At 40.5% G+C, this 19919-nt stretch overlaps 1 protein-coding gene across 1 annotated transcript; it reads right to left on the minus strand.

Moving 5' to 3' along the window:
• Positions 1-1185: 1185 nt before the first annotated feature.
• Positions 1186-19912, minus strand: RRAGC (Ras related GTP binding C). Its single transcript, XM_066375931.1, has 7 exons — positions 19549-19912; positions 17812-18015; positions 16688-16887; positions 12596-12710; positions 11480-11622; positions 7391-7539; positions 1186-2149 (listed from the first exon to the last, which is right to left on the minus strand). The coding sequence occupies exons 1-7, from the start codon at positions 19783-19785 to the stop codon at positions 1998-2000; spliced, it is 1200 nt and encodes a 399-aa protein (XP_066232028.1). The 5' UTR covers positions 19786-19912; the 3' UTR covers positions 1186-1997.
• Between the last annotated feature and the right edge of the window lie 7 nt (positions 19913-19919).

Below are 19919 nucleotides of genomic sequence, written 5' to 3' on the forward strand. Positions count from 1 at the left end.
ACAGGATTTGATAATACTCTTTTTTGTCAATCTGTTTCCATTATTTCTATTTCAGTTTTAAAACTGAACTTCTACAGTAGCCCAATGAAAGTAACTTTCAACCTCCCTCCCTTCTCCCTTCTATAAGCTAATGCATACTTTTTACTCCAATCAGTTTAGACCCAACCTAACTATGTAAGCATCTATATAAGATAAACACCGATTTAACTGACACTTAAGGTCAATGAGTATAATAGGAGGAAATGAATCACAAGCTGGAATCAGTAAAAAATTTTTACATGGTTTTCTACTTAGTTCACCTCCTTCCTAGGTTGGATATAATACATTAATTATGCAGGCCCTAGATATTCCCCAGCATGGGTGAGGTGTTAGTATGGAACACCATAACCAAAAAATGATTTTCACCTGGGCCTAGCCCTCCTATCCTAAGCTGAAAACACCTCAACAAAGATGTGTGGACACAAGGCATGAAACTCTTGTTATCAGGGGAGAACCTGAAGTCCCCAAACATAGGCATGTTAACCACAAAAGGCAAGAGAAAGGAAATGCATGATGAGATGAGAGCGGGACAACCCAGTGCTCTACCACCTCACCCTCTCATATCTTAGGCAAATTTAAAAAAAAAACAAAAAAACACAACACACCTGATTTTGGTGTAAATACATTTATTGATACCCATTTTATATAGTTCAATGAAATAATCTATAAATATAAAAGCATTTTTCTTTTGAATATTACCATGGTCCATGTAAATACGCAGCAGTCAGTCATCTGCAAGCAGCACTCCAAGTCACACTGTTAGATTTACAGACCTGCATACATGTATTTCATTAAACAGTGGCACTTATGTACTCAAGTGGTCCAGTGACTTTGGAATACATGACTACTGGGTTTGTGGAGTAAAAATAATGTGCAATGTCAACAGAAAGGGTATCAACCAACAACAAAAAGAAACAATTATGAATTAATATGCTAGGGAAGGAAGTACCACAGTGACACTTGGTGTCAGAATACTGGAGAGGAAGTACGTTGAACGACATATGTTGGAGCCATGTGCTCTCTCTCACTCCCAGGGGACAGTCCACCCGTGCCTTAGGGTCATTCATGGTCAACAAAACAGCCATACTTAAAGAATTTAGATCACTAAGAATAAAAGATATGTAGCTGCTGGTATCAAGTTTAAAGAAAAATGAGTTCAGCATTTCAATGACATAACGAATTCCTTCCCCAAGAGATTGTGGGAAAAATAAATTTTTAAAATTCCCTTTTCTACATTGCTCATGATCATTTATTTTATGCAGGAGAAAGAACCCAGATATCTTGTACCCAAAACACAGGTGCAAAATTTTCTTGTTTTAAAATTTTTTTCCTCCATACTTCCATTGTTGAACTTTGCCCTTGACCTGATGCAACATAAAATTTTCTCATTTCTTCTGTTACAAATATAGGAATGTCCTTTGCTGCAGTCAGACCACGAGTCTTCGGAGTTAGCAAGCAAATGCATTTAGAAGGTCTTAGGTACACAATGTCCAAAATTGAAATCTGAGAGGCAGTGTTAGAACTTAAGCAAGGCAGCATTTTTAGAAACTACTCAAATGAAAACCTAAGTGAAGCGTATAAAAACTCAGTTCTATTATTTTCGACTGGTAGATGATGGCAACAGTCCCTGGAAAGGATGGGTAAGTGGTGTTTGTTACCTCCAGGTCCAAAATATCCCAACTACTTAAAGTAGAACCCTGGAAAGGAGAAACACACACTTGAGTTCTATGGTCTCTAAAATTCTTTTTTGCCATTTTTAAAAAAGAAGAAATAGTAACTTCACTTGTAGACCACTGGTTGAAGGGTTTTCATCCAAATGAGAAACTCTACCCCTCATATCTAGTGGGACAGGCACCAGATTCCCACAAGTGGCAACTCCCATGTCCTGTAGCACGTGGCATCTGACCCAGGAGTGAAGAGGAAAAGCCAGCACAGAGCCCCAACCACTGGAATTCAGGCTAGATGGCATTTCGCGGTGTGCCGTTGTGTGCCAATGCTTTCAGGCTGGGGGCACTGGGCTGGTGACCACAGCCCCTGTGAGAAGTCACACCCACTTCAAAAACCTCATGAATAGCTTTTCGGAAACAGTGGAAGTTGTAGTCTATTAAACCTGCAAGAGAAAAAAAGAAGATCAGTCTTCCTGATTGTAAACTATACAATTATCTACTAGGAAACATTTGGTGACAGAAAAAAAAAATTGTATGTATTTAAAAACATACATCCTAACTGAAGAATTCTCTACACTGAAAACAAAGCATCTGCCCAAACTTGTTAACACTGATTACTGCTGAGGCCAAGGAGTACACAGGTTAAACAAATGAATTAGAAGGTAAATTTGCTAAAAAACTTCACAATAAAATCTAAAATGAGTGTAAAATACTTTTGGAATTATTTTTTCCTTTTACATATCTGTGGGACAGTCAATGAAGAACTGAAGGAAACAGCTAGAATAATAGTTTGGCAAACTGTTCAGTAGAGCCCTGGGATTTGGGAGTCACCAGAGAGGCCCAGCAGGTAGAGCCTCAGGCAGCCCGTACCCCCTCCCCAGGCAAGGCAGCTCCATCTTCACCTGCTTCATGAACTGGCTTCCAAATTAAGATTCTGATCAACCCAAGAGTTCTATTTTATGACAGAAATGGCTAGCTGTGCACTAAATATCCATTTCCCCTTTTCCTCAGAAAAAGAACCCCAACTATAGATGAGCATTACATTCCCTAGCCTTCCTTGTAGTTATACCTGGCCACTGGGGTGAGTGCAAGTGCGTGGGACTTCCACATCGTCTCCTCAAAAAGAAAGAGGATGTTATTTTCCCCTCTCCCCTGTTCCTCCTTAATGACTGGAATATGGATGTCTGGAGCTCCTGGAGCTATTCCGGACCAAGAGGTGACCTTGACACTAGAAGCCAGTGCTAAAGACGTCAGAACAGAAAGAAAAGCACTTATGTCCTCGAGGATACTGAGACAGAAAGACAATGCACAAGAAACAAATCATAGCCCTGGCCAGTTAGCTCAACAATAGAGCATCAACCCAGCTTGTTGAAGTCCCTGGTTCAATTCCCAGTCAGAATACACTGGAGAAGCGCCCATCTGCTTCTTCACCCTCCCCCTTCTCTCTCTACCTCTCGCCTTTGCCCCTCCCACAGCCATGGCTCATTCAAGCAAGTTGGTCCTAGGCACTGAGGATGGCTCCATGGCCTTGCTTCAGGCGCTAAAATAGCTCGCTTGCTGAGCAACGGAGCATCAGCCTCAGATGGGCAGAGCACCCACCACAGGGGGCTTGCTGGGTCAGGGCACATGTGGGAGTCTGTCTCTCTGACTTCCCGCCTCTCACTTAATAATAATAATAATTAATAATAAGTAAATTTAAAAAAAAGAAGCAAACCAAAGCAATCTGGACTACAAAGAAGTCCAAAGGAGGCAAAACAAAGTGCAGGGCAAAGCAGCCAATGAAACCTCAGAGATGAAGCAGAACTTTGGGGAAATAGGCAAGATTTCATCAGGCAAAAAAGAGATGTAACATGATAAGAAACAGCAGGGAGCTGGCAATGAGAGCACAACATAGGCGGAAGACGGGAAAGAAACTAGTCAGACTGGAGAGAGGAGCAGAGAATTCTTGGAAGTGCAGGGTCTCAAGTCTAAATAAGTAGGCTAGAGCCAACTGAAAAAGTTCCCAATATTTGATAGTATGAAATCATTCATTTGTTTACATGTATTAATAGTAACACTGTTAAGTTTAAAGAGACTACTATCTCTTTGAGATACCTGCTGAAATCAATACAAAGTGATTTGATGTCAGAAATTTGATTCAAAATAATCTAGCAGGGAAAGAGGTATAGAGAAAAAGTAAGATTGATTATAATTTTGATAATGTTGAATTGGGGTGACAGATTAAAAAGGGTTCATTACATTATTTTCTCTACTATTTTTTTTACCTGTTGACAGCTTTTACAACAAAGGAGCAAAAAACTAATAATTTACTTGGGAAAAGGACATACAAAAAACAAGACTGACCCTATACTGACGATTACTAAAGCAGGGAGAAGAGTACATGAAGAGTCACTGTGCTCGTCTACTTTTGTGTATATATGAAAATTTCCCTAACAAAAGTTCTTTAAAATTTTTAAACATTAGAATGAAGAAAAATAAGGAACTCTTAAGTACAAAAAGATACAGTACATAAAAGCAAAGAAATAAAAAAAGGTAAATTACCAAAGAAACCTGATCAGGCATAAAAAATTGCCTGCCCTCACTACTAAAAGAAGTAAAGATTATAACCAAATGAGATACCATTTCACATCTACCAGATTGACAGTAACTAAACAGTCTAACAATATGAAGCACTATTAAGGACATAAAGTGACATAGAACTCCTACACAGTACTGTCAGGGGTGAAAACGGTAAAGCCGCTTTGGAGAGCAATGTCTAATAAAGAAAATGTTATGTCCTCTATAAATTCCACTTCTAAATACATACTCTAGAGAAATTCTCCACATGAGCAAAGACAAATTTGTTCATAAGCATTTGTTGCAAAACTATCTTTAATCTTAAAAATAATCTAGCCTGACCTGTGGTGGCACAGGGGTAAAGCGTCGACCTGGAATGCAGGACCCCAGGCTTGCCCTGTCATGGCACATATAGGAGCAGCAACTATGAATTAATGCTTCCCACTCCTTCACCATGTCTCCCTCTCTCCTCTCTTTCTAAAATAAAATATTTAAAAATAATAATAATCTAAATGTTCAGCTACAAGAAAATAAATAGTGGTATATTCAACCCATAAAATATGGTGTGGCAGTGAACATTAATGAACTATAGAGCTGTATGTTACTAATATGGATACATCTTTTTTTTTCCCCCTGAAGTGAGAAACGGGGAGGCAGACAGACAGACTCCCACATGCACCCGACCGGGATCCACCCGGCATGCCCACTAGGGGGCAATGCACTGCCCATCTGGGCTGTTGCTCCAATGCGAACAAAGCCATTATAGCACCTGGGGCAGAGGCCATGGAGCCATCCTCAGCACCCAGGCCAACTTGGCTCCAATGGAGCCTTGGCTGCGGGAGGGGAAGAGAGAGACAGAGAGGAAGGAGAGGGGAAGAGGTGGAGAAGCAGATGGGCACTTCTCCTGTGTGCCTTGGTCAGATATCGAACCCAGGACTTCCACATACCAGGCTGATGCTCTACCACTGACCCAACCGGCCAGGGCCTGGATACATCTTAAAAACAATCTTGAATGTTGAGCTCAAGCAAGTTGCAGAAGAGACTACTTACATTTTTACATCATTTATACAAAGATATTCAATTCCATACACTGTTATAAATAGATGTGAAGTAAAAGAATAAATCATGAGTGGGGAAAATAAAACACTACAAGCACAAAGGAAGGGTTTTCAATTGAGAAACACACAGAAGACACAGAGGACATATATGTATTTACATGATTTAGTTCTTAAGCTCAAAAAAATACAAACATTTTTGTTCTGCCCAAAAAAGTTCTACATATCTAAAATAATTCATTAATACATAACAATAAAATAATATTAATCATTTACAATTAACACTAAAATCTTAGGTGCAGAGCAGGGACTTGTTGCAGTGAATAGAGAGCTACTATAGATTCATAAGTAGTTAAATAACATGATACAAGTAATTTTCTGAACTCTGGTCTTCCTTTGTAATAAAAGATAATACATGCCAAGCCTTTTATATATACTGCTCACAAAAATTAGAGGATATTTGGATATTTCAAAATGAATATGAATCAATAAAAAAAGTATTTGATTTTTATTAAACAAGAATATCAGAAAAGCAAACAGTAAATCAAAGAAAGTTGTTTAATTATGCAAATGAGATGCAAAACCAACTTTTATTTCATTGGTGAAAATGCACTATACAAAAGGCTGAAAGTACTAGAGTATCTGCACATTCCCTGATCCCCTAATTTTTGTGAGCAGTGTACATACACATATATATGTATGTATATACATATATACACATGTGGTGGGCAAAAATAGGTTTATAGTTGTTTATATGAAAATAATACAATTAATAAATAATACAAGAATAAACTATTTCATGCTCACAACTGGAGACCTACTTTTGCCCACCCCTGTATTATGCTGAACGCATAACCTCAAGCGGGAAATTGCTCTAGCACCACAAGCCTGGAGGGGTGAGGACCTATATTGGAGTCTCTGACAGTGGAAAGAAAAAGGAAACCCAAGAAACAGTTCCAAGAAACGTGAAAATTCAATGCAAGCAACACAGGAATGGGGTAGAAAAGGAGAACACTGCCTCTTAACTGCAAGAGCCCCTTCAGCAACACCAGCCACTATGGGATTACCCGACTACAAAACAGGCTAAGCTCAGACACCAAAAAATGTCATGACTAATAACAGAAGTAGGGTGGCCAGGAGGGCCATGAAACAAAAGGGGAAATGTTCATCAACGTTTGACACCATGAGCAAGATTAAAGTGTAGCTTTAAGCATGAGACAGGAATATGGGCCCAAGCCAGAGCTGCAGATGTGATTTTTCAGTGAACCACATAGAGATTACCTGAAGCCATGACTTGGATGAGCTGACCTGCTGAATTAGGACTGAGCAGAAAGACTGGACTCTGAAGAATACTCAGAACCAAGAAAAGTGGTCAGAAGAACAAGGAGAAGTGGTCAGAGAAACAAATTCATAAAATAACCCAGAGGGTTCAGCTTTAGGAAAGCAAAGAGAGAAGCTTCAAGGAAAGAGAGACTGACAAGGTCACATGCTTCATAAGGCTGAAGAAGGCCACAGAGAGAGGAAAGGCCACTGCATGCAGCAAGAAGGAAACCTCTGAGAGAATAATCTCAGTAAATAGGTCCAAACGGTGGCGGGCCGCTAGGTAATGAAAAGGTCTGAAATAACAGCAGCTGGAATAAAAAAACTTGATTTAAAATAGGAGATCAAAAGGAAGGAGTAACTCTGACTAAGGAAAAGAAGGGCAAGGGAGGGCAGGGCAGGTACAAAAGTAGTTTGAGCTTTTAATCATCTAACACAACAATTTTCAATCTTTTTCATCTCATAGCACACATAAACTAATTACTAAAATTCTGTGGCCCAAAAAATGTATTATACTTTTTGCTACTGCTGTGTTGGCTGTTGTCCTTTTTTTATTTGACAGTCTAAGGGAAAAGAGATCAGTGCCCCTAACTAAATAGTCTGGTATTGCATGTTTTCAAAATTCTTGCAGCACACCGGTTGAAAAATCACTGGTCTAACATGGCAATACTGTATTATTTTCTTATTTTCAAGAACCTAAGAAATTATGACAAGAGAACTTAACATAAAAAAAACATTTCAAAATTCCATTACCTTTTCGTTCAAAACTTTCTTCCCTAAGAATGCAGACAAGTGCCAAAAATTTAGTCACCTCCTTTAAATAAAGGACAGTTGTATTATTCAGCTTGATAATTGCCATAGACTCTTTGTCATAAGCACTTCCACTGCCATCTTCCTTTAACCTGTTTTAAAACAAAGTACTATTCATTACAGAGTTCCCAACTACGGTTTTTTGTCACATTTCATTTGCACAATGACACATCTTTCCACCCAGTTTCCCAAATGTCTCTGGAGAAAGACTGCTATTGGCTTAGCTATTCGGCACAGGAATCCTCGTTTCGGTATTGCCAGACCCTGACGGAGCATCCGGTGTTCACACCTTCATCTTGTTAGCTAAAATGCACAGAATACAGCAGCCTCAAAACTTCCCTCCTGCTAATCTTACTTACACAGCTGCAAATAAAGAAGGACCCCAAATATGAAAACTGCCATTAGTGAAAAGAGAGTAAGAAAATAACTAAACAGTCTATCAAAGATAATGTGAAATCCTGATGCCTGCAAAGTAAGCCTTACAGGATCTGAAAACTTTCATTGATTAAACTAGAATAGTCATTCTAGAATTGTTGAATGAAGTCCCCCTTCAAAATGTAAATCAACAGTCCAGTAAGAAGCAAATTAAACTATAATAAAGCACACCGAAGGGCATGCATTGATTGTGTTAAGAACAATGAGATAATGGATATATTTCTTTCATAATGTACTTTATAATATATTTTACAATGTACCTTCTACTGAAAATAAACTTTTCAACTACTTGTGATATTTTTAATTATAAAAAATTGGTTTATAAAATTTTGATGTGGCCTGACCGATGGTAGCATAGTGGATAGGGCGTTGGCCAAGGATGTTGAGGACCCAGGTTCGAAACCCCAAAGTCACCAGCTTGAGTGTGGGCCCATCTGGCTTGAGCACAGCCTCACCAGCTTAAGCATGTGGTTGCCAGCTTGAACATGGGATCACTGACATGTTCAACCTTTTCATTTCATAGCAACATAAACTAATTAGTAAAATTCTGTGGCCCAAAAAAAAAGTATAATATTTTTTGCTGATCTGACAAAAAAAAAATTGGCATAATTTTGATTCGGTCACACCAAACTGCTATTGTTGGCATTTTTTTTAAGAGTCTAAGGGAAAAGAGATCAGTGCCCCTAACTAAATAGTCTGGTATTGCATGGGATCATTGACATGATACCATGGCTGCTGGCTTGAAGCCCAAGGTTGCTGGCTTAAGCCTCAAGGTCGCTGGCTTGAAGCCCAAGCTTGCTGGCTTGAGCAAGGGATCACTGGCTCGGCTGGAGCCTGCCCCATCCCTATGAAGGCATGTATGAAAAGCAATCAATAAACAACTAAAGTGCCACAACTACAAGCTGATGCTTCTCATCTCTCTCCCTTCCTGTATCTCTATCTCTCCCTCTCTCTCTCAAAAAATTTTGATTTGATTTAAAGCAAAAACAAATGCTTTATTTATCCACTTTTAAAATTAGAAATGAAAATATGAAACTTTACTGAATATAAACAAATATCTCATTTTCATTATGGAAAGAATCAAAACAAAAGAGAGCAAGTAATCACAAAAGTGAAAAATAAAAATGGAAGCAAGGAATAGACAAGTACAGAACAGGTGAGACAGATGCAATCTCCAAGTCAAAGGCAGCTGAAAAAAGACACTCAAAAATTAGAAAGACCAGCCCTGGCTGGTTGGCTCAGCGGTAGAGCGTCGGCCTAGCGTGCGGAGGACCCGGGTTCGATTCCCGGGCAGAGCACACAGGAGAAGCGCCCATTTGCTTCTCCACCCCTCCGCCGTGCTTTCCTCTCTGTCTCTCTCTTCCCCTCCCGCAGCCAAGGCTCCATTGGAGCAAAGATGGCCCGGGCGCTGGGGATGGCTCTGTGGCCTCTGCCTCAGGCGCTAGAGTGGCTCTGGTCGCAACATGGCGATGCCCAGGATGGGCAGAGCATCGGCCCCTGGTGGGCAGAGCGTCGCCCCTGGTGGGCGTGCCGGGTGGATCCCGGTCGGGCGCATGCGGGAGTCTGTCTGTCTCTCCCTGTTTCCAGCTTCAGAAAAATGCACACACAAAAAAAAAAAAAAAAAAAAAAAAAATTAGAAAGACCAAGTGAAGGGTAGGAACAGAGAAATGAATGAGGGGTTTAGAGGGTAGGTGAAGCAGAGAACAACAGATAAAAGACACAGGTATCAGAAAGCAAAGGCAATCTTAAAGCATCAGAAAGTGCCTTTGAAGTACTGACGTTAACACATTAGAGCAGCGATTTTCAACCTTTTTCATCTCATTGCATACATAAACTAATTACTAAAATTTGGCAGGACACACAAAAATATATTTTTTGCCAATCTGACAAAAAAATAGGTATAATTTTGATTCATTCACACCAAACAACTATTGTGGGGCTGTCTTTTTTTTTTCCTGGCCAGAGAGAAACAGAGGCAGAGAGAGGGACAAACAGGAACAGACAGGAAGGGAGAGAGATGAGAATAATCAATTCTTCATTGCGACACCTTAATGGTTCATTGATTGCTTTCTCATATGCCCCTTGATAGGGGTGGGGTGGCAGTTTCAACTGAGCCAGTGATCTTGGGCTCAAGCCAGCGACCTTGGGCTTCAAGCCAGCGACCTCTGGGCTCAAGCCAGTGACCATGTGGTCATGTCCATGATCCCACGATCAAGTGGGCAACCCCACATTCAAGCTAATGAATCAATGCTCAAGTTGGATGAGCCCATACTCAAGCTGGTGACCTTGGAGTTTCAAACCTAGGTCCTCTGTATCCCAGGCTGACACTCTATCCACTGTGTCACTGCCTGGGCAGGCATGTTGTCATGCATTTTACCTGACAGTCTAAGGGAAAAGAGGTCAGTGCCCCTGACTAAAGTATCGAGTACTGCATGTTTTTAAAAATTCTCACAGCACACCAAGTGGAACCACTGTGCCTGATCAGTGGTGGTGTAGTGGATATAGCATAGACCTGGGATGCTGAGGTTCCAGGCTTAAAACCCCAAGGTCATCAGCTTGAGCACATGTTCATCCAGCTTGAGCGCAGGCTCACCAGCTTGCGTTTGGGATCCTCACCATGATCCCAAGTCACTGGCTTGAGTAAGGGGTCACACCCCCAACAAGGCACATATGAGAAGCAATCAATGAACAACTAAAAGTGTTGCAATTTCCTGTGGTGACACAATGGATAAAGCATCAACCTGGAATGCTGAGGTCACTGGTTCGAAACCCTGGGCTTGCCTGGTCAAGGCACATAAGACAACAAATGAGCAACTAAGATGAAACAACTATGAGCTGAGGTTTCTCGCTGATCCGACTCCTCCACTCCTCTCTGTAACATCAGTAAAATCTTTAAAAAAAAAAAAAAAAGTGTCGTAACGAGTTGATGTGTATCTCCCCCTTCCTGTCTCTTTTTCTTTCTCTCTCTCTCTCGCTTAAACATAAAAATATTTATATTAGGGGAATCAAGACTATCAGAGGCAACAGAGGTTACTGGCTTTTGAAATACCAGTAAGTCTCCAAAATTTTCACTTATCCTCTGGAATAACATATAAAAGCATATCTTCGTTGGCTTTTATAAATTTCTGTAGAGTTTGGTGATTGTATATCAAGGAAGAGTTTATATTTTTGAGATCTACTTTGGAAACTCAGATATACAGCTTGAATTTTTATATGTTTAAGTCCTTCTGACATTCCACAAGGCCTGAGATTAGATTAGGGACCAGTACTCACTCGGTTACTCAGAATATTTTAAGTAAATTAATCTAATTTTTTGATCTACCTAAGTGTCTAAGTGAGAAGACATAGTACAACCCCCCTACATAATGGCAAGAGAAAGTCTGGCTCAAGTCACACTTTTTCTACTGTTCTTATGCATCCTGTAGGAGTAAAACCCAAGAGACCACCTATAGAACAAACATGCTCCATGTTGAAGCACTACGGTCCAAACAAGTCCACCAGACCATACTTGCTAGAGGCCTCAGAAATTAACCCCCCTAACAAATCAAACTGGTAGTTTTCCACCTGAGATACTGCATAAATATGTACATAACTTACCCATATATACAAGACACATCAATTACAACATCAATCATGTCACAGCAAAGTTCATAAGATTGCATGTCCACAGGAGAACTGTCTGTTGCAATGTAGATTTTGCTGACCACATCGAAGAGAAAAGCTTTTTCAATACCTGAATTCTTGGAAAAACAAAACGAGGAAGTGTTCAGTTTTTAAAAAAAATCAGTATTTGCAACTTAAAGATCTTGAGTTACTGATGAATAACCAAGGACATTTTTAATGATATAACCCAATAAATACTAAAATAACCAAATAGTACTGGGTTGAGAGGCACTTGTTATCCAAAGAATAAAAGTGAAATTATTTCTCTATGACTGGCATAATTACATTAGTTAAATTTTTTTCTTCCTCCTCTTCATTTAAAATGAATTATTTTCTAAAGCACCATCAAAAAAAAAAAAAAAAAAATTAACAAAAAATGTCCTCCAAAAATAAAGCCAAGCTACAGTTCCAATACCCTTTCTTGTTACAATAATCAGTCTCTGATTTGAATGACCTTGCCACCAGACAGGCTTTTCATGACCATTAACAAAACATAAAAGAATTATGTTTTTTATAAACCCAAAAGCCCAACAGAACTAGACATCACTACACATTGAGTCCTGAGAAGTAAGGTGTAGAAAATACAGCAACTGAATACTAAATTTACTTGAGGAATATCCTTTTCTATTAGCTGAATCCTCAAAATACATGAATGTAAAATATGATACTAAGATTAGGTAGCAAGAAAATGAAAAGATCAATTTTTCAATGTGACCTCTATTAAAGCAGAGAAGAAACTAAGCCAAATCCCCAAAACCCAGTCTTTTCTAGTCACTACTCTTCTTTCAGGAAATAGACGTCAAGAAGATATTTTTAAATTAAGAAAGCATGAGGAAATGTTTCATCAATTCATTTTAAGACAAAATAGTTAAGTACTAAAGAAAGAATTCAGAAAATAACTCAAGCAGTTTTTAATGTTATTTATTTTTTAAGTACGTCAGTCTTTAAACTTGAGTCAGACAAATTCAAGTTATTTTTTGGAGAATTTGATAATACAAATATATTCAATAAAAATAAATAAAACTGTAATGAATTAAATAGCTCACTTACTGATATAAAAATATTTAATAGGTTTTCCAAGGTTGGCAGTTGTGGAATGAGTTTCTGTACGACCTTACTAAAGGCTTCAAATATTGAATGGTCATAGATACTAGTCAAATAAAAGCTGAAAAACATAACACAGTTTGATTAATTTGAAAAATCTCAAGTTTGGTGAGAATTATAATACACACAATTTTGAGTTTAACATTTGATTTCACTAAATTCAAATAAAGTCTTTATATCTTGTCATTCCCACAATTCAAAATGACAGATGCAGTGTCCCCACCTGGCTTGTCACTCTACATCCCTTTCACTGCATTCACACAGAAGGCAATTGAGGTAGTGCCCAGGAAAGTATTTTCAGATGCAAAAACTTGGAATATTCACCTAAGTACTTCCAATTTGATCCAAAAGGTGTGGTTTCTTAAGCTCATAACTGACAAAAATCAAGAGTGTTTAGAGGAGACAAGTGACATTCAGTAAATAAATATTTCATTCAGGTCTCTACTAAAATGTCACCTCTTCAAAAGGTCATTCCTGACCTCCCTGCCACCTCAAATAGTACCTCTGTACCCATTGCTTTCTACCCCTTTTCCCCATTTTTCTTCATAGCACTGACAAGAACTTAAAATTACACTATACACTTAATTTATAAGTGCTTTTGAGCTGTCTCATTCATCAGAATGTAAGCTCCACAAGGGCAGAGACTTTGTCTTGCTTGTTGCTGACTCATAAATATTTGAGTAAGTATATAAACACAACTGGTGTTTAAAATATATGCAAATAACATGTTAAGAAGGATGGGAGCCCTGGCCAAATGGTTCAGTGGATAAAGTGTCGACCCAGCATGCCAGAGGTTGCAGGTTCAACCCCTGGTCAAGGCACATATATGGAGAAATCAATGAGTACACCACTAAATGAAACAACTAAGTGGAACAAGTTGATGCTTCTCTCCCTCCCCCCCTCTCTTCCCCTCTCTCCCCTTTCACTCCCCACTTCCCTTCCTCTTTTTCCCTCAAATCAATGGAAAAATTTTTTTTAAATGGGAGCTGGGGCCCTATAGAGAATGGAACAGGAATCTTGTGGCCTAAAATGATGTACAGATGTACAGTAGAGAAGTAACATTTATTCATTTAACAAAAGACATACTTGAGAATGAGAATGAGATAGTTTGAATGAGGGAGGGAGGAGGCACCTTTAAAAATTTAAACAGTGTGCCTGACCAGGCAGTGGTACAGTGGATAAAGCGTCAGCCTGGGATGCTGAGGACTTAGGTTCAAAACCCTGAGGCCACCAGCTTGAGCACAAGCTCATATGGATTGAGTGCAGGTTCACCAGCTTGAGCACTGGGCCACAGGTTTGAGCGTGGGATCACAGACATGACCCCATCATTGCTGGCTTGAGCCCAAAGGTCACTGGCTTGAAGCCCAAGGTCGCTGGCTTGAGCAAGGGATGGTGACTGGCTCAGCTGGAGTCCCCTGGTAAAGCCACATATGAGAAAGCAATCAATGAACAACTAAGATGCTGCAACTATGAGTTGATGCTTCTCTCTCCCTTTCTGTCTAGCCCTGTCTGGCCCCCTTTCTCTCTCTCCCTCTAAAAAAAAAAAATTTTAATTGTGGACAATTCTGCCTGCTTTTTCACTTAGGGAATATACTTTTCATTATATAGTTATATCCATGACAAAGTCAGAAACACAGAACTGTATAATATACTTACAGGTAATTTAGAGATTACTTTCAATGAGCTGACCTAAGAACTTAACCCTATGCAAGATGGGGTTCTACTCTAGATGTGAGAGCAACCAAACAGGTGAAGCCAAGATGATCCACCATTAAAGGCATCAGGAACAAAATATTTTAGTGTTTCCTTTAGGCAAAAAAAGGTTAGCAATGTGAGAAGGTAACTGCAGGGATAGTGAGGCTTGGAGGTGGATAGGGACAGGAAGAACAGGGCATTTTAGTATGCTGAGCTTCTGGAAACCAGAAATCAAATAAAGCCTCATCCGTAGGCCTGCTAGTAATTATTAAAAACTTGAGGCAAAATTCTGAAGTTAACAAGGTCTAGAGACCTATATAAAACTGGTGAGGTCTTGGCCTGGTAGCTCAGTTGTTTAGCATCATCCTGACACTCCAAGGTTGCAGGTTCGATCTCTGGTTCAGGACACACATAAGAAACAACCAGGCCCTGGCTGATTGGCTCAGTGGTAGAGCGTCGGCCTGGCGTGCAGAAGTCCCGGGTTCGATTCCCAGCCAGGGCACACAGGAGAAGCGCCCATTTGCTTCTCCACCCCTCTCCCTCTCCTTCCTCTCTGTCTCTCTCTTCCCCTCCCGCAGCCAAGGCTCCATTGGAGCAAAGATGGCCTGGGCGCTGGGTATGGCTCTGTGGCCTCTGCCTCAGGCGCTAGAGTGGCTCTGGTAGCAACATAGCGACGTCCCCTGGTGGGCATGCCAGGTGGATCCCGGTCGGGGGCATGCGGGAGTCTGACTGTCTCCCTGTTTCCAGCTTCAGAAAAATACACACACAAAAAAAAAAAAAAAAAGAAAAAGAAACCAATGAATGTATAAATAAGTAGACCAACAAATCATGTTTTTCTCTCTCTCTCTCCCCCTACCTCTCTCTCTTATAAACAAATTAAATAAATAAATAAATAAGACGGGGAGAGGCATAGTCTGCAGAAACCATAAAAAGGAACATAAACGTTGTGCAGAGGATTAGAGCATTCCCAGGGGCACTGTGCAACACAGGACAATCATGGCTTAAAATCCATCCTTAATAGAGGATTTCCAAAAAATATGATTGAAGAATTTCATGGGAAAGCACTTTCACTTTCTCCTACAAATATTTTTTAATGCATAAATTATACTTTAAAATGTTAACCTAAACTATAAAGACGAATGAGACTTTTCTGTATGATTTCCTAGAACTGAAAGGCCCTGAAGCCTGAGACCCTAGGGAATATTTCAGGCAAGGATTGGGCTGGACTGAGCCTAAAGAAGTCATTGTAACAGAATAGGAATAAGAAAATAGCTACATTGTCTCTCCCCTGCTTCCCCTTTAAACTGTTCCTATCAAGAGAACCTTTTCTCTAGTACTTTTTATTACTCAGTTCTACCTAGAACTCAAAAAAAAAAAAAAAAGATAATAATTTTTTTATTTTCGGGGGGAGGTTTTTTTTTTGGTTGTATTTTGGTTTTTTAGCAAGACAGACAGAAATGGAGGGAGATGAGAAGAATCAACTAGTACTTGCGACACTTCAGTTGTTCACTGATTGCATCTCATATGTGCCTTGACTGGGGGGCTCCAGCCGAGCCAGTGACCCCTTGTTCAAGCCTTGGGATCAAGCAAGAGACCTTGGACTTCAAGCCAGCAACCTCTGAGCTCAAGTCAGCAACCAAATGATCATATCGATGATCCCACACTCAACCCAGTGACTTCAGGGTTTCAAACCTGGGACCTCAGCATCCCAGGTCGATGCTCTATCTACTGCACCACAATGGGTCAGGTCTTCATGGTCTTTAATTATGAATCAGCAGTTCTTCAAACTTAGCAGCCCTAAGCAGACTTCAAGGATAAACCCATCTAACCCTAACTTAAGTTTCATAAAAGCATGAAATGTTTTCAAAAAATTAAATAGACACATAAGAGTCCAGACTTGAATGTATTCCCTTTTTTAAAGGTTCTTCCTATTGAGAAAAATACCATATGGACTCAAGCTACAGATATCTACAGCAAATGTAACAATAGCATGTCCTTGAACTAAGAAGGATAAAAACAAAAAGATGAAACCAACAGAGGGGGAGTCCCAAAACAGTTTCATGCCACAAGGAAAGGCCTGACTCCAGTCTCTTGGGATGAATTTGTAAAAGCAAGAGTGGAAACTTCACAATTTCGACCTCCAGGAAAATTCAAAGAAGGAAAACTAGTTCTCAATAACATCAGTTTCCCCAAAATGCTTGAATTCAACAAAGAAGAGATAAAAAAAACATTATAGATTTGGGAAAGGTATACCGGTAACAAGAAGCTATGTGTTTGTAATGACAGAGATGGGAATACAGTTACACGTTTTGGGGGGTTCCCATATCAAACACACGTTGTTACCTAAGGTGGAGTTTTTCTAGCCCAGCATCTGCAAGGTCATCATTGGCCCTTTGATGAATGTCCCTCTGTGTTTCTATTTTGTGATCATCAGACAGACCATCAACTTTGTGAATAAAAACCTCAAAATTCATGTCTGGGTTAACTTTGTAGGCTTTAGAAACAGTAATGTGAAGTCTTGTTAAAGCCTCCATGTAGTCATCCTGTAAGTCAGAACAAAATAGTTTTTAAAAAGAAATCTTACAAAGTCAAGTAATGATTTAAGAAAGCCTCAAAACACCTTTTTCCCAACCACAAAAAATATATTATCCTAATTATTCATAAATATTCAAACATTCAAGTACATTAACTTATACCACTAAATAGATCTTTAATCTCTCCAGATTAAAAATTCAATTACCAAGTTGATGCCTGTAATTTTTGATACTGATAATATAAGAAAAGGAGAAAGAAAATGGACATTTCTTCCCAATAGACTTTTTTAAAAGTAATCCCAGCTCTGCCATTTATTAGATGTGTGACTTTAAGCAGGTTGCTTAAACTCTCAGTTTCTCATCCATAAAACTGGAATTACAGTACCCACCTCACACTGTAAAAAATAAATTAGATCTGATACATGAAAGCACCCATTACAGAATCTGTCACTCAGATAGCACTCCTAACTAATGTTTAAGCTTACAAAAAGTAAGCTTAAGAATAGAGACGTGTCTGTCTATGCTTGTGGGGTTAAACACAATTTAGACAATTAAGTATTCACTTTAAAATTTACCAACTCAGTTCTCATATTCCTCCTAATACTATGGGCACTAATGAGATCTTTTCAGTGAGTGAAATCATTATTGTAATAATAAAGTACAGCAATATCTACTAGTAACAATAAAAGTGCAAAGCTGCTCACTAACAAGAACTCAAGGATATAAACCGTATCTCCTAGTCATCTGGTATTCTGTGCTTGCACAACGGCATGCTTGCTCCCAAAGCACCTCCGCAGTTGCATCTCTTGTACTGCTAGAGAATCTACTGGCAAAGATAAGCTACAAGAAGCACATGACAAAGAAGACAAACTCTACTTTATTTCTACATCCTTTGCCATCAGAGAAGAGAAATAAACAATTACTCCTAACTACCTGCGCATCAATGACATATATCAATGCTCCCGTTCCCCTGAAGATCATCTCGTAGTCAAAAGTGGGGTCAAAAAAGTCCATTTGCCCAGGAAAATCCCATATTTGGAAATTCACAAAGGAGCTATTGGAAATGTCATCTTTATAAATCTTGTTGGTACTTTCCAAAAAGAGGGTTTCGTTGGGTGACATTTTATGGAACACCACCTGTTAAAAAAAAAGAAAAGACAATTTTATGACTATTCAACTGTGTATCAAAAGTTTAAAAGTCTACCCTGACTTAATGTAGTTTAAATAACCTGATCCCATAAATGATGTGCATCTATTGGTAATCACCTTTTACTTCTGACAAAAAAGACACCAAATCACTCTCCATTCAGCCTGTTTTGAAGCTGAAACTTCTCTGCTGTTTTCTCTGTACCATACTCAATACTAGCAGTAGCACTATCTATCATCTCAATGGATTTTTTTTCCTATTGAATTGTATTAATTCTGCAAAAATCTGCTTTAAGATTATGAAAGCTTATAGGAATGCCTACATTAAGCTCCAAGGAATAGGCAGAAATGAAATCTTGCCCTCAATGAGCTTGCAGTCTTAAGAACAGGAAACAAAGACAGTAGAGGAGGGCTGGGAATTGACAGGGAAAACCCATAAGAAATAAATGGTAAAGGCAACTGTTAAGAATCACAACAATCACAATCCATACAATTGTAACACAAAACTAATTTGCCTTTCACTCTTACTTTCTGGAAGAGAAAAATAGACAGTCATGAAGGCTTAGTCAGTAATGGTAATAAGAATTGAGGTCAGTTTGCTAAAAATCAACCATAAATGTACCCAAATGTTGCTACAGAGTTGAAAAGCAAGCAAGCAATCCAGTAAATTGGAAAAGATGACTTTTCAAAAACATTATGTCTACAAAATATCACAGAGGTTTATTTTGGATAGACCTTTGCAACCAAGTGAAAAGGGCAAAGGAGTAGGTTTCTGGCGTTTTATGACCAGGTCGACCTTCCCTCTATTTTTCCCGTAGGAAAAAGTTCAGAGCCCTCCACTGGGTCCTGACAGGTCCTGAAAGCAAATGAACTGGCATAGGTCTGCAAGTATTCTTAAGGCCTCAGAAGGTTTCGGTAACCACACACAGTCAGCGATAATATCACCAGCAATTATCCTCGCCAAGCCAAAACACTAAAATAAGTGTAATAAATAGCCTCCAATACCCAATAATGTTAAAGCAAAGTATCTTTCATGTTAGTAATAAGAGCAAGCATTAAAATGGTCAGTGGCTTTGTCATAACTCTCCGACGCTGTTCCCTGAGGCTCACCTGGGAAGCCCCGCAAACTCAGGTCACCTGAAAAGAGTGGAACACAAAAACGGGGAAGGAGAGGGAGTCCGTGAAGCTCTCCAAGTTAGAACTGGGGAGTAGGTCAGTTTCGAGAAAGGCACAGGGGCTGGGTTCCAGGAGGAGGTCCCGGGCGGTGCCACGGGCACCTGCCTCCCGCCAGCCAGTTTCGCCTTTGGGACCCACTCGGCCTCAGCTGACTAGGGCGTGGACTCAGAGATCGGGGTCCTCGCGCGGGGCGCGCCGCAGGCTCTGCTCCCCAGAGGAGAGGAAAAAGTGCGGTGGGACAGCCCGCCGGCCAGCCGTGGCCGCCGCCCTCCTTGGGGGGCTTCCCCCGCCCGGCGGTCACCCGAGTCCCCGGGGAGGGGCGGAGGGACGCGGCGCGACCCCACTCACCTTCTGGATGGAGGACTTGCCGCTGCGCCGAAGGCCCATGAGCAGAATCCTCGGCTTGGAACTGTCAGCACCCCCCGGGCCACAGCCTCCGCCGGCCCCCGCCCCAACCCCGCCGCCCGCGGCTGCCGCCTCCTCTTCCTCCTCCTCCACGCCGTAGCCGAAGTCCTTTGGGAACGAATCCGCCGGGCCGTAACTGCCGGCGAGGGGCGCCTCCTCCGCCCCGTACTGCAGGGACATGGTGCTAGAGCCGCGCCACCCGCGCCCTGACAGGCCAGGCCCGGCCAGGCCAAGCCAGGCCGCCGCCTCCCCAGTTCACCGCCGCCGCCGCCGCCCCCGGCAGCCGCCACCGCCGCGCGGCCCGCCCCCCAAAG

This window comes from Saccopteryx leptura, chromosome 3, assembly GCF_036850995.1.
Source record: "Saccopteryx leptura isolate mSacLep1 chromosome 3, mSacLep1_pri_phased_curated, whole genome shotgun sequence".
Taxonomy (NCBI): Eukaryota; Metazoa; Chordata; class Mammalia; order Chiroptera; family Emballonuridae; genus Saccopteryx; species Saccopteryx leptura.